Source organism: Glycine soja, chromosome 7, assembly GCF_004193775.1.
Source record: "Glycine soja cultivar W05 chromosome 7, ASM419377v2, whole genome shotgun sequence".
In the NCBI taxonomy this organism is placed as follows: domain Eukaryota; kingdom Viridiplantae; phylum Streptophyta; class Magnoliopsida; order Fabales; family Fabaceae; genus Glycine; species Glycine soja.
Window position 1 is genome coordinate 46399713 of NC_041008.1, and position 12602 is coordinate 46412314.

The 12602-nt window shown below is 32.0% G+C and overlaps 1 protein-coding gene across 5 annotated transcripts; it reads left to right on the plus strand.

Annotated features, from left to right (window-relative positions):
• Positions 1-2036: 2036 nt before the first annotated feature.
• Positions 2037-10114, plus strand: LOC114420250 (C2 and GRAM domain-containing protein At1g03370-like). 5 transcript variants are annotated; one of them, XM_028386159.1, is made up of 11 exons: positions 2037-3021; positions 3331-4590; positions 5834-6016; positions 6386-6669; positions 6783-6899; positions 7016-7278; positions 8371-8539; positions 8649-8918; positions 9069-9301; positions 9510-9691; positions 9824-10114. In XM_028386159.1, exons 1-9 carry the CDS (start codon positions 2676-2678, stop codon positions 9258-9260), a joined length of 3084 nt encoding a protein of 1027 aa, XP_028241960.1. In that variant the 5' UTR covers positions 2037-2675; the 3' UTR covers positions 9261-9301; positions 9510-9691; positions 9824-10114. The 5 variants fall into 5 exon arrangements, with proteins under 5 accessions (XP_028241960.1, XP_028241961.1, XP_028241962.1 ...); XM_028386157.1 differs by having other exon boundaries at positions 2038-3021; positions 9069-9305; XM_028386160.1 differs by lacking the exon at positions 8371-8539 and having other exon boundaries at positions 8756-8918; positions 9069-9305.
• The last annotated feature ends 2488 nt before the right edge of the window (positions 10115-12602 follow it).

Genomic DNA, 12602 nt, shown 5'->3' on the forward strand with positions numbered 1-12602 from the left:
TCTTAGGAAGTGATGTAAATTATTCAATTTTCTATTAATGATTCCAATATGAGCTCAAAGCTTTGTTTGGGACATTATTATTTATGTATTTAAAAAATGAATGCTCTTTTGAGAAACTTTAAATTCGATCTTTTAGAGTTCAATAAAATTTTTGATAAAATTAATTATAGGACACAGATCACACTTTTCCAAATTTAATTTGGAAAAAAATACTTTTTTTTACATAAAAAATTGAAAAAACATATTATAACAAAGTTTTATTTATTTAGCTAATTGAGAAACTAGTAATTGGTTGAAGGATTATGAAGTGAAAATGATTTTATTGAAGTTTGAAAATAGTTTCAAATATTTTTTAATACAATTTTGCTTTACTTTACATGAATAGAATCTTTAACAAAGTTGGTTTTTTTAGAAACAGATAATTATAATCACTTTTATGTGAAACTATTGAGCACTGCTCAAATTATTAATTCTATACTGTCATTAATTTTTGCATTAAATTATATTAATATTATAAATATTATAATTATAAATAAAATTAAAATATTATAATTTATAATGAAAATACTATAAGATTATAATTTTATAATGATCATAAATATTATAATATTAAAATAAATTATATTAAATATGAACATGAAAAACAAAAGTGATTGTATAAAAATATTAAATAATAAGTTGTATAATTTATTTATTAATTTTTTATATATTTTATTGGATAAAATTATTGTTTATAGTGGTATAAGTCAAATAAGTAAAATGATGTAATGATTTATGCGGCAAAGGGAAAAGAAAAGAAGTTGAATTTTAGTCTAATCTCTATAATTTTTACAATGCATCAACATTAAACTTATTTTATAAATTAAAAATTATTTGGTATATCATTAGTTCACATAAGTATTATGTTACTATTGAAATGTCACGTTATGATCTATTAACATAAACAAACAGGTTACATGTTAAAAATTATTGGGACATTAAATTGTAATTTAGTCAAAATAATATTAATTATTTTTTTCTTTTGAGCAAAAAAATTAATTTTTTTAATTCCTTTCTTTCCATTTTTTAAGAAACCAAACAAAAGGAAATAAAAATATCTTCCTATCTTTTCTTGTAGTGCATTCCTTCCTCACATTTGAATAAGAAGATTAAAGAAAACACAAGCTCAAAGAAAATGAACCAATCACATCCTTAGTAAAGTTTGGTTAATTTTTTTTGAATGATTGATTTGATCTTTATGGTTTCATGATTCTTATCTTTGCAGTAAAGTGGTTTTTTTAGTCCCTATATTTTATATTTTAATTCTCTTTTACTCCCTCTAATTTAAAAGTGTTCTTTTAATCCTTATAGTCTGTATTTTAATTCTCATGTAGTTTAAAAGTGTTTTTTTTAATTTTATAGTTTATATTTTAATTCTTTTTTAGTCCTTATAGTTTGAAAGTGATATTTTTAGTCCCTATAATTTATATTTTAATTACCTTTTAATTCTTATTATAAAAAATATTAGTTACAAATTAGTTATAAATTATCAATTACTTTTTTATTACAAATTATCTTATGATAAATTAGTTATGAATTATTTGCTAATATTTTTATAGTTAATTATAATTGATAATATTACTCATATTTTGATGCAAAAGACTTAAATAAAGTTAAAATATAAAGGATAGAAACTAAAAATATCAATTTCAAACTATAGGAATTAAAAAAAAATTAAAATACAAAGACTAAAAAAACTATTTTTAAAATTATAAAAATTAAAAAACAATAAAAATATAAATTATGGAAATTAAAAAAGTAAAAATGGAGAAACTATTGGGAAGTAATTTAACTTTAGACAAGTTAAATTCTTATTTTATTACATGTAACGGATATTTTATGCTTGTGCAGAAAAAGAAGTATTCATTTGTAAGTGTCGTTCCCAAACAAAAGGATGGGCATTGGGTAAAATAAAGCAAGACCCACTCTCATAGGATTTCTTTAATAATAAAATATAGAAAAATAAAACGTTGGCGCATAGCATGTCATAACATTAACATAGTAGATTTGATGAATGCAAGGTCAAATAGCAAAATGGGAAAGAAAGAAAAACACAGGAAAGGGAAAGGGAGAGAGTGTCTATTATTAATGCTTCAACTTCAACCCACCATTCCGCCTCTCCCTCCTTTTCTAATTTTGATATTCAAATTTCCCATTAATCAATATCAATATTCTTTCTTTATTTCCGACCCTTCAATTGATTTGTATCTTTTTAGGGTTTGTGTCCCTCATCACCCGCTCTTAAAATTCACCTCTTTTTTCCCACTTGTTTTTTTCCTTGCCATGCTGACGGGTGATTGCCCAAATTTTCTGCACTTTTCCAAACCGTCAGCGATGAATTTGTAACAGAAAAATGAATTGAATTTTCTTTTTATTTTTCTGGCAGAATCAATATTATTTGTAGATGCTTCTGTCAGATTTTTTGATTAATTTTTTCTCTGATCATGCTTTTGATCAATTTGGTTCTGGGTTTTGCAAATCCAACTGCTCCTTTTTTATTATTCTTGTTGTTTGATAATAGATAATCTTCTCTGTCTGCATGCACTGCATTGCCCTTTCGAAAGATCTTTCTGGGTTGCGCTGTGCTGAGAAAAAAGTTGACTTTTTTTGGCTGAAGATTGTGTTATAATTAAAAAATGAAGCTCGTGGTTCGTGTGATTGAGGCAAAAAACTTGGCAACGACAGATTCCAATGGGCTAAGTGATTTGTACGTGCGGGTACAGTTGGGAAAACAAAAGTTCAAAACCAAAGTGGTGAAAAGTTTGAATCCAACGTGGGATGAAAAATTTGCTTTTTGGGTTGACGACCTTAAAGATTCGCTTGTTATCTCTGTGATGGATGAAGATAAGTTCTTTAATTATGAATACGTGGGAAGGCTTAAGGTGCCTATCTCACTTGTTTTTGAAGAGGAAATTAAATCCCTTGGCACTGCTTGGTATTCTTTGAAATCCAAAAACAAGAAGTACAAGAACAAGCAATGTGGTATATTGCACTTCTCAACTGAACTCTCCTCAACCTTATCCAATTGTTTTGGGCATTTTTTTTATTTATTTATTTTTACATCTCCCTCCCCCTCTCTCAGTTTGTTAGGTTGTTTATTTTATTATGTGAAATGCATGCTGTTGTGATATTGCTTTCATGCTAATGTAGATGACTGATCACAAAATATAAATGTCATTTCGTCCAGTTTGAAGGACCATCTGCATCAAATCCTTTTAGAAAATATTGCACTCATGTGAGGATCATGCCATTGAACTTAAATTGTGACAATTGCTTTCCTTTTCTGGACAGGTGAGATTCATTTGAGTATATTCATTTCCCAAAATAATGCCTCTGAGGAGTTAAATGACATTGGTGATCAGTTATTACCTCCAAGAAAATGTCCTGATGCAATTACCACTTCTCTTTCAATGTCTTCCACTGGCTTTTCAAGCTCGTCTTCTCCTGTAAGGGAAGAAACTACATCTTGCAGTTCTAAGGAGGAGAAATCTTGTATGCAACAAAGATCATTTGCTGGTCGAATTGCTCAAATTTTTAATAAAGGTCCTGATGTGTCTTCAGTGTCACCCAGCAGAAGTATTGACTTGGACCAATCTGAAACAAACAAAGCTGTAGTTGGTGAGATCAAGATTGAGGAAGATCAGTCCTCTAATGAGACTTTCGAAGAAACTATGAAAAAAATACAGTCTGCTGATCAAGGAAGTGAAATTCCTAACAATTTATCGGGAGGAGTGCTTATTGATCAATTATATATTGTTGCTCCAGAAGACTTGAATGTATTACTATTTTCACCTGATTCTAATTTTCCCAAGTCATTATCAGAAGAACAGGGTACTTCAGAACTGCAAATTTGTCCTTGGAAGTTAGAGAATGGTGGGGAAACCTTGAAAAGATCACTTACTTACATCAAGGCTGCCACTAAATTAATTAAGGCTGTCAAAGGCTATGAGGACCAGACATATTTAAAAGCTGATGGGAAGAACTTTGCTGTTTTGGGCAGTGTCAGCACCCCAGATGTTATGTATGGCACCACCTTTAGAGTAGAAGTACTTTATGTGATCACACCTGGACCAGAGTTGCCATCAGGGGAACAGTGTTCACGTCTCGTGATATCTTGGCGAATGAATTTTTTACAGAGCACCATGATGAAAGGAATGATAGAAAGTGGAGCTCGGCAAGGTATGAAGGACAGCTTTGATCAGTATGCTACTTTGTTATGTCAGACTGTAAAGCCTGTTGTCTCAAAGGACCTTGGTTCTAGTAAGGAACAAGCTTTGGCAACATTACGGCCTGAGCCCCAGTCAATCTTGAAGCTGGCAATGCAGTATTTAGCTAACTTCACAGTCTTCACAACATTCTTAATGGTATCATACGTGCTTGTCCATATTTATCTGGCAGCTCCTCGCACAATTCAAGGGCTTGAGTTTGTTGGGTTTGACTTACCAGATTCTATTGGTGAATTTGTTGTGTGTATTGTCTTGGTTCTTCAAGGTGAAAGGGTGTTGGGTTTAATCTCACGCTTCATGCAGGCCAGAGCCAGAGCACGCAAGGGTAATCCCTTAGTTGCCTTTATTTTTTCAATGATCCTTCAATTTGAGAATTCCCTTTATTTTAAACACTCATCTGACTGGGGTGTATATCTCAGAGCAAATGAAAATTCTTTTGTCTTTTCTATTGGTCAAAGAATAATGCCTTAAGATAGATAAACAAAATAAGAAGTTGGGGAACGACAGACCCTCCTAAGAAAAACAGAAGGAAAAAAAGGCAAATCAAATTGCAGCAACGAGTAATATTTATTTAGCTCAGAAGAGATTTCTATATCCTATGTGTGTGAGTCTGTCAAGGAATGCCTTTCGAAAAAACCATGAACTAAAATGCATTAGGAAACTTTTACTCTTTCCAATAAAAGATGTGAAGCAATAAATCACTTGTTAAATAGCCACGTTTACACTCTGTCCAAATAAATAATTGAAACATACGAAATTGAATTAGATAGAGCCTTGTACTTCTGATTGAGAAAGAGCTCTCTTAACAGAAAGAGTTAAACCCAAAGGTGAAGAATGGAGTTCATGTTTTGCTCATACGCTGCTCTGGATTTTATCAAGTAATGAGAGCTTGTTTTATAAACTTTTACAGCTGTACAAAATAATATAAAACTTAGTATACGAAACTAAAAGAATACGACTAAGGGAAACATCCCTGTATATACAAAATGCTCTGAACTATCTGGATAACCCTTTTCATAAAATAATAGAAAATGGTTTATTCCAAAATCGGCAGGACGTAAAAAACAACAATTAGTCTTGAACTCTATAAATATATGACAAACATTGGGAAATGAAGCTTGATGCAGCTTATATGCATGGAAAAAGAATTGTGTTAAATCTACTGTTTATGACAGGATTAATGATAGCCTAAACGTTTCATGGAACCATTAGCTTCCTAAAAGAACTGCTATCACAAGATATGTTTGCAAGTAGTAACAGGGTATGCGAGTGAATGTAATTCCTGTTTTTTGTTGTTAAACTTATATCCTTTTCTTTGTATAAAGGGCGCAATATGAGCCTGACAAATGCTAAGGTTGGGGACCTGGAAATTTTCATTCAGTTACTTTTTATTTGAATTAATTGGTTTTGCTTTTTTTTTTTTATCACCTGACCTGTTGTTCCTTTTTTTGTGGGGAAGCCATGACTTTTTTCTCTCTTGTTTCTTAATTATTTGGCCCTTGTTTACTTTATTTAGTGTCTATATATGCCTTTGCTGATATAACATTTTTGGGGTACTCCGATGTTAGGTAGTGATCATGGAATTAAGGCACAAGGAGAAGGATGGATGCTAACTGTGGCCTTAATTGAAGGAAGCAATCTAGCTACTGTTGATTCTGGTGCATTCTGTGATCCATATGTGGTGTTTACTTGCAATGGGAAAACAAGAACCAGCTCAATTAAGTTCAAGAAATCTGATCCTTTATGGAATGGTGAATATAGTTGAAATCCGATACTTTATCATTAATCTTAACCTCCAGTGATCTAACACACAAGTCTAATTTTCCCCTACATGTGATCTGGATTATTGTGGACCAGTTTGTTTAAACTTCAAGAATAGCAATTTTAAGAAAAATGCTTTTTAAAAAAATGTTTTTTTAAAGAAATAGATAGGATTTGCTTCATCAGAAAAAGCAGAAAACTGCCTATTTTAACAAAGCAGTCTAGAAAAACACATCAGAAAAGTAGAAAATTGGTTATTTTATTAAAAAAGGTGTTTTTTTTTATATATAAAAAAATGAGCTTAAACAAATGGGCCAACTATGATAAAGTATTCTTGAGAAAATTGTCTCTCTTTGCAGAAATTTTTGAATTTGATGCAATGGATGACCCTCCTTCTGTGCTGGATGTGGAAGTTTATGATTTTGATGGACCCTGTGATAAAGCTGCATCTCTGGGACGTGTTGAAATCAATTTCCTTAAAACAAACATCTCAGATCTTGCTGATATATGGGTTTCTCTAGAAGGAAAGTTGGCTTTGGCATGTCATTCTAAGTTGCACTTGAAAGTTTTTTTGAACAACACTAGAGGTGGGGATGTTGTAAAACACTACATAAGTAAAATGGAGAAAGAGGTGGGGAAGAAGGTAAGGATCCATCTATGTTGTCTGGCATTTGTTTTTATTTTTAATTTTTTTTGTACTTCTGTTTTATCACCCTTTTCTGTCTTCTTTTTGTTTTTCTATTTACAAAATTGTAGATTAATTTGCGGTCTCCTCAAACAAATTCAGCCTTTCAGAAACTCTTTGGGCTTCCACCTGAGGAATTTCTCATCAATGACTTCACCTGTCATTTGAAAAGAAAAATGCCCCTGCAGGTGTGGTTGGTCTGTTATGTGGTTTTGAAAGCCATGGTCAAGTACTATTTTGATTTTAACTGGCTCATGTTTCTTTTGTATTTTCTCATTAAGTTGCTGCCAATTGTTCTCGGTAGGGCCGCCTATTTGTTTCAGCAAGAATTATTGGATTTCATGCAAATTTGTTTGGACACAAGACAAAATTCTTTTTGCTTTGGGAGGACATTGAAGACATCCAAATCATTCCTCCTACATTTTCATCGATGGGCAGTCCGATAATTGTCATAACTCTTTGGCCAGGAAGAGGTGTGGATGCAAGGCATGGTGCAAAAACTCAAGATGAAGAAGGCAGACTGAAATTCCGGTTCCAGTCCTTTGTGTCTTTCAATGTTGCAAACAGGTAGACTGGGGAAATTTTATGTTATTAGACAGGCTTGGTTCTTCTATATGCTTATCTGCATATCTGCAAGACCTCCACAACTTCTGTGTATTTTATTTTTCTGGTCTCTGATTTACCTTTTTTTTTTTTACCTTGGTAATTTTTAGGTCTATTACAACACCAGCATCATTTTGAATTTAATCCGTGAGGTGGTTTCTGTTGTAAATAATAAGAGTTACTGCACTTAGGTAATAGTATGTGTCACGCGATAAGATGCATTTAGTGTTCATGGGAATTAGTAGTTAGGAAGTTGGGCCAAATTAATATTAACCTAGGAAATAGTTTTATGGATGCCATGTTCTCTTCAATAAGAAAGCATTCTCATTCTGAATAAATATTTGTCTCCTTCGCCCCCCCTCTAAAGTCAACAGTTTTGATTGTGAATTTATGTTGAAGATAAAAGATGTCAGTATCGACAATTCACAATTGCATCTATTTCGATCAATTCCTATCTTGGTGTTCTAAAGAAAACTGTAAGCTTTTATGTATATTGTTGTAAATTATATGTACTGGAATAACACAATTTTTTTTTGTTACTTTATAGATTAGTTGTTAACTAAATTGATATCCAATTGTAATTTTGTGGAACTAGAAAAATAAAGTGTGAAAGTGATTTGCTTAATGTGCTTATGTATTTTACAGACTTTACATTTCTTTCATTACCCAGTCATACAATATCAAGTTACTTACTAATGGACGAGGAAGAAAAACTATGCTAATTTGCAATTTTTTTGTTTCATGTTTATCAAGCTTTGGTTTCATAATTGTTTGTGTAATGCTTTGTAATGAGTATCTGATAATGTTTTCTTCAATCATGTTTGTTTGTCATTTTTCTAAACTAATGTAGTTGTTTTTCAATTGCCACTACTCTCCAACAAGATTTTGTGTGAAATATTTTGACCACTTAAAAAAATGCTTTTGTTTTTGGAGGCTTGGTCATCCAAGTTGTCATAAGACACTTTCAAGAAATTAGCTGTGAAATTAATGGTGACAAACTACACTGTAAAAGATATCCTATTTTACAAGTCTAAAACTATTCTGGTGCCGATATAGGACTATCATGGCTCTCTGGAAGGCCAGATCCTTGAGTCCCGAGCAAAAGGTCCAGTTAGTTGAAGAAGACTCTGAAACTAAAAGCCTTAGAAGTGAGGAGAGTGGGTCATTCATTGGTCTTGGTGATGTCAGCATGTCTGAGGTTCATTCTAGTGCTCTTTCAGTTCCTGTAATCTCTCTCTCCCTCTCTGAAAATTAATGGTTCCTTATTCAATTTTTTGTTCAACTTCACTGATGCTTATGTTTGATTATAGCTTTTTATCCTTTAATTAATTTAGGCCAGTTTTTTTATGGAGCTATTTAGTGGGGGTGAGTTGGATCGTATGTTCATGGAAAAATCTGGTTGTGTTAATTATTCTTATACCCCTTGGGTGTCTGAGAACAGTGATGTATATGAGAGGGCAATATATTACAAATTTGAGAAGCGTATTTCACGTTATAGAGTTGAAGTAACAAGCACTCAGCAAAGATCTCTTTTGGAAGGAAAGGGTTGGCTGTTGCAAGAGGTTATGAACTTCCATGGAGTTCCCCTTGGTGACTTTTTCAATGTAAGCAAGCCAAATTTAGCTTTGTTCCTAGGCTTTCTATGGTCTATTTCTTATATCTTTATTTTTTATGCTTTCCCATTTTCGTCATCTTACTGTTAGTGTTTATCTTCTGTACCATTAACTTTTGTGTCTTCTAACAATGTTCTACAGCTGCACCTTCACTATCAAATTGAGGATTTGTCCCCAAAGGCAAATAGTTGTAAAGTACAGGTATTGTTTGGAACTGAATGGCTCAAAAGTACGAAACATCAGAAAAGAATTACAAAGAACATCCTAAAAAATCTGCAAGAACGTTTGAAGCTGACATTCAGTCTGGTTGAGAAGGAGTTTTTGTCTAAATAAAGAATGAATCAACATACTGAATATGATCTCGTTCAATTAGGGAAGGTATCTGATATTCTCACAGCACTATTACAACATAGATTTTGTAGATGTGATTTCGAGCATTCCTTTAACATTTCATCTAAGAAAAAAAGTTTCTCAAATTCTGAGTTTTTTTTTAGAATACTTTTTTTCTTAAATAGCATTCAAGAAAATTTGGGATTGCCCAGTATTCCACCAATCAATAAACTAAAATTCAATACTATACAGTTCTTTCAGAACAAATATTATCCCCATTCTTCAGCTCGGACTGGAATATGTGGTCTCTGAGTAAGGTCCATGTGATTGTGCTAAATATCAGTGGAGCAAGCCTGCTAGTGATGTAATCTAAGCGTGAACTCTGGATCTGACTGGTAGATTTTACTTTTCTTTCAATGGCTATAAAATCACAGGTAAATGATGCTGAAACTGGTATAGCTATAATGATGCTGATTTGCTACCAAAATTTGTTCTTCAAACCCGATTACTGATTGGAGATATTATTACTAACCATTCTGTTGTAAATGATTAATTTGACTCTGCAGAAGATACTCAGATTGCATCAACAGTTGCTACTAGCAGTCCAGATTTGGGTTTGTTAACTTGGTATTTTATTAACGATTAACGAAGGTCCAGTATCATGTGGCATGGCTACTGTTGTCTTTGCTTCCAAGGTATAGTTGACAAAATGTTAACTCGGTCATTGTAAGAGAAGTTTTGATTGTTGTAAACAATTTTGGGGCCTGATTACTTCATCAAGTTTATATCTCACATTTCCTAGTAGACTGTTTTTTAAAAGCACAATATCAGAACTGAGGTAGGCATCAGCTTAGAAATAGCCTTGCAAAAACACACACATAGAATAAGTATGCTATACGTTGATAGAATTGGGTGTATCTGTAACTTTTTACTAATAGTCAACTTTTAATATAATATGGTAAACAGAAGAAGACTAAAACAAGAGTGCGGGGGTAATGTTTTCTATAAAAAAAATGATATGTTGAACTTAATCAATAATGAAATAATTTATAATAGTTAATAGCTATTTCTTTGACTAATATTAGTTATTAGTTAGTTATTATGTGCATTAATCGGAGGAGATGATTAAAAGAAAATATAAATAATCGCGTGAGGTTTTATTTTTGACTGGCATTGAGGGAGAATTAAAGTTACGTGTAGCATTGTAACAGATCTGGCTCTTTGCTTTGTGGTTTTGCTTTCTGCACCTCCAACTTGTTTCATGCACCCTTTTCATGATGTTTTTTATTTTTTGACCTTTTGAATTGGTCATTCTAAAAGCTGAAATCGGTAATCATTTCAGAATGTAAAATTACACTTTGGATTGGTCATTTCTAAAGAAAAAAAAGTACATGAAACAACCACATTTTTTTTGTTTTTTTAGTTTTACGTCATCTAAAACCCTATGGTGTACTTTATTAAAATTCATCCTCCGATTTCTTTTCTTTCGAAATTTGGTTTGGGAGTTTTGTTATAATTGTTTTGTGTATGCATAGTAATCACTCGTAGTAAAATTCATCTAAAAGCCTACAGGTTTTAGATGAATTTTACTCTATTACAAAGTAATCACGCATCCACAGTTAGAATCTCAAACTAACTTTAATAACATAGTCGTGGAAGGGTTTCTATTGGTCGGCCATCCACCAAAACCAATACAGAATGTCTCATTAATGTATAACCATTTGCGGGCTTACAACTGTATAAGAATTTTTTAAGAATTGGAGTTCTCATTGTTGTATATAGGATAGGGTGAGGATTAAGTTGAGGAGCTATTTCTGGACAGTACCTTTTGGATATTAGATTGAAAATACTTAATGTATAAAATTTAAAACTGAATATCACCGAATCAATTAGGGACTTTATGGGGGAAATAACCTACTATCATCCTTGATTAAAAAATGGTAGAGACATGTCCTTGCGTTGCGTGCATAGATGGATTTGTTTTCTTATTTTTTTGTTTCATGTAATTAGGTCCTATTGAACTTGAACATCTCATATCAAACGAGATTTTATTTCCAATAGTGAATATTGGTTTCTTAGAAAGTCATATATGTAATTGACTTGTGATCTGCCCCAGGTACATTTGTTGCATATGAACTATTGATTAAGTATTTACCAGTTAGGTTTTATGTGGTTCAGTATTTGCCGTTTGCTGTTGCATACGTCCTCTCGAGTGTTTGGGAATCATAACAATGGACTGGGGCTTTTGGTGACCAATAGGCATTTGTTTTAACAAGATTCTGTGAAACAAATGTCCCTATATTATATTTTGGTATTTGAAAGTAATAAATACACTTATTCATTTCATGATCACGATTTAGGTTCATGCACTTTTTGTATGCATATACTGTAGTTTACATTTAATAATTTATAGCTTCTAGGATTTGTGTAGTTTTAATGTATGTGCTTAAAGTCATTATATCGTAGTGTATATTTAACAATAAATACCATACTAGTGACGAGGCTTTTTTTGCGTGTATGTGTTTAGAGATATATTATGTGATGGAGCTGACAACATCCTAGATAAGATAATATCTTTTTTATTCTAAATAATATTATAAAGATTTTAAACAAATAACAAATTTGTAAAAGATAAATAAAATTGTTCTTTTCTAAAAACTAAAGATATAAGATATATCTTTCTCAACACCTGGTACTTTTGCAAGCAAGCTAAGACAAGCCGAGAAATTAAATCAAGTTTCTATGGGAAGATAGAGTGTTGTCCCTTTTCTTCTCCACCTATTCACTTTTATTTCCTTCAATATCAAGTATAAGATGCTTTCTAGAGTATTTTAAGTAGTGGATAGTTACTACATTAATTCATCACTATAACAAATAAAAATAACATATCTACTCACTGCGAGTTCAGGGAAATTGGGAAAAGTATTCCATGATTGCAGGAGGTATCTTCCCACAGCCCACTGGTTCCCATAGTTATGTTTGCATAATTGCTTCCTCAGCAGCAACCTGCAAGATCCATTAGAATCCCATCATGGGGAAAACTTTCGTAAAAAAGTGGTTTTTTTTATATCATGGTTTGGTTTGGACTGGACCAAACCGGCTAGTATGATTAATTGCTAAACCATAAAATCTAGCTTTGATTCAATGTCATAACCATTTTTCATGGTTGATTTGGTAAAAAAAATGGGTTAGACCGGGTTAAACTGAGCTGTATGATACGGTTTTTATTATACAATGTTAGTTTATTACATAAAAAATCAAATATAATAATAAATTATATGCCTATAATTTAATGTCTTTGCATTAAAAAATGAGTACTTGGAGAGTATTTGAGAATGAATGATA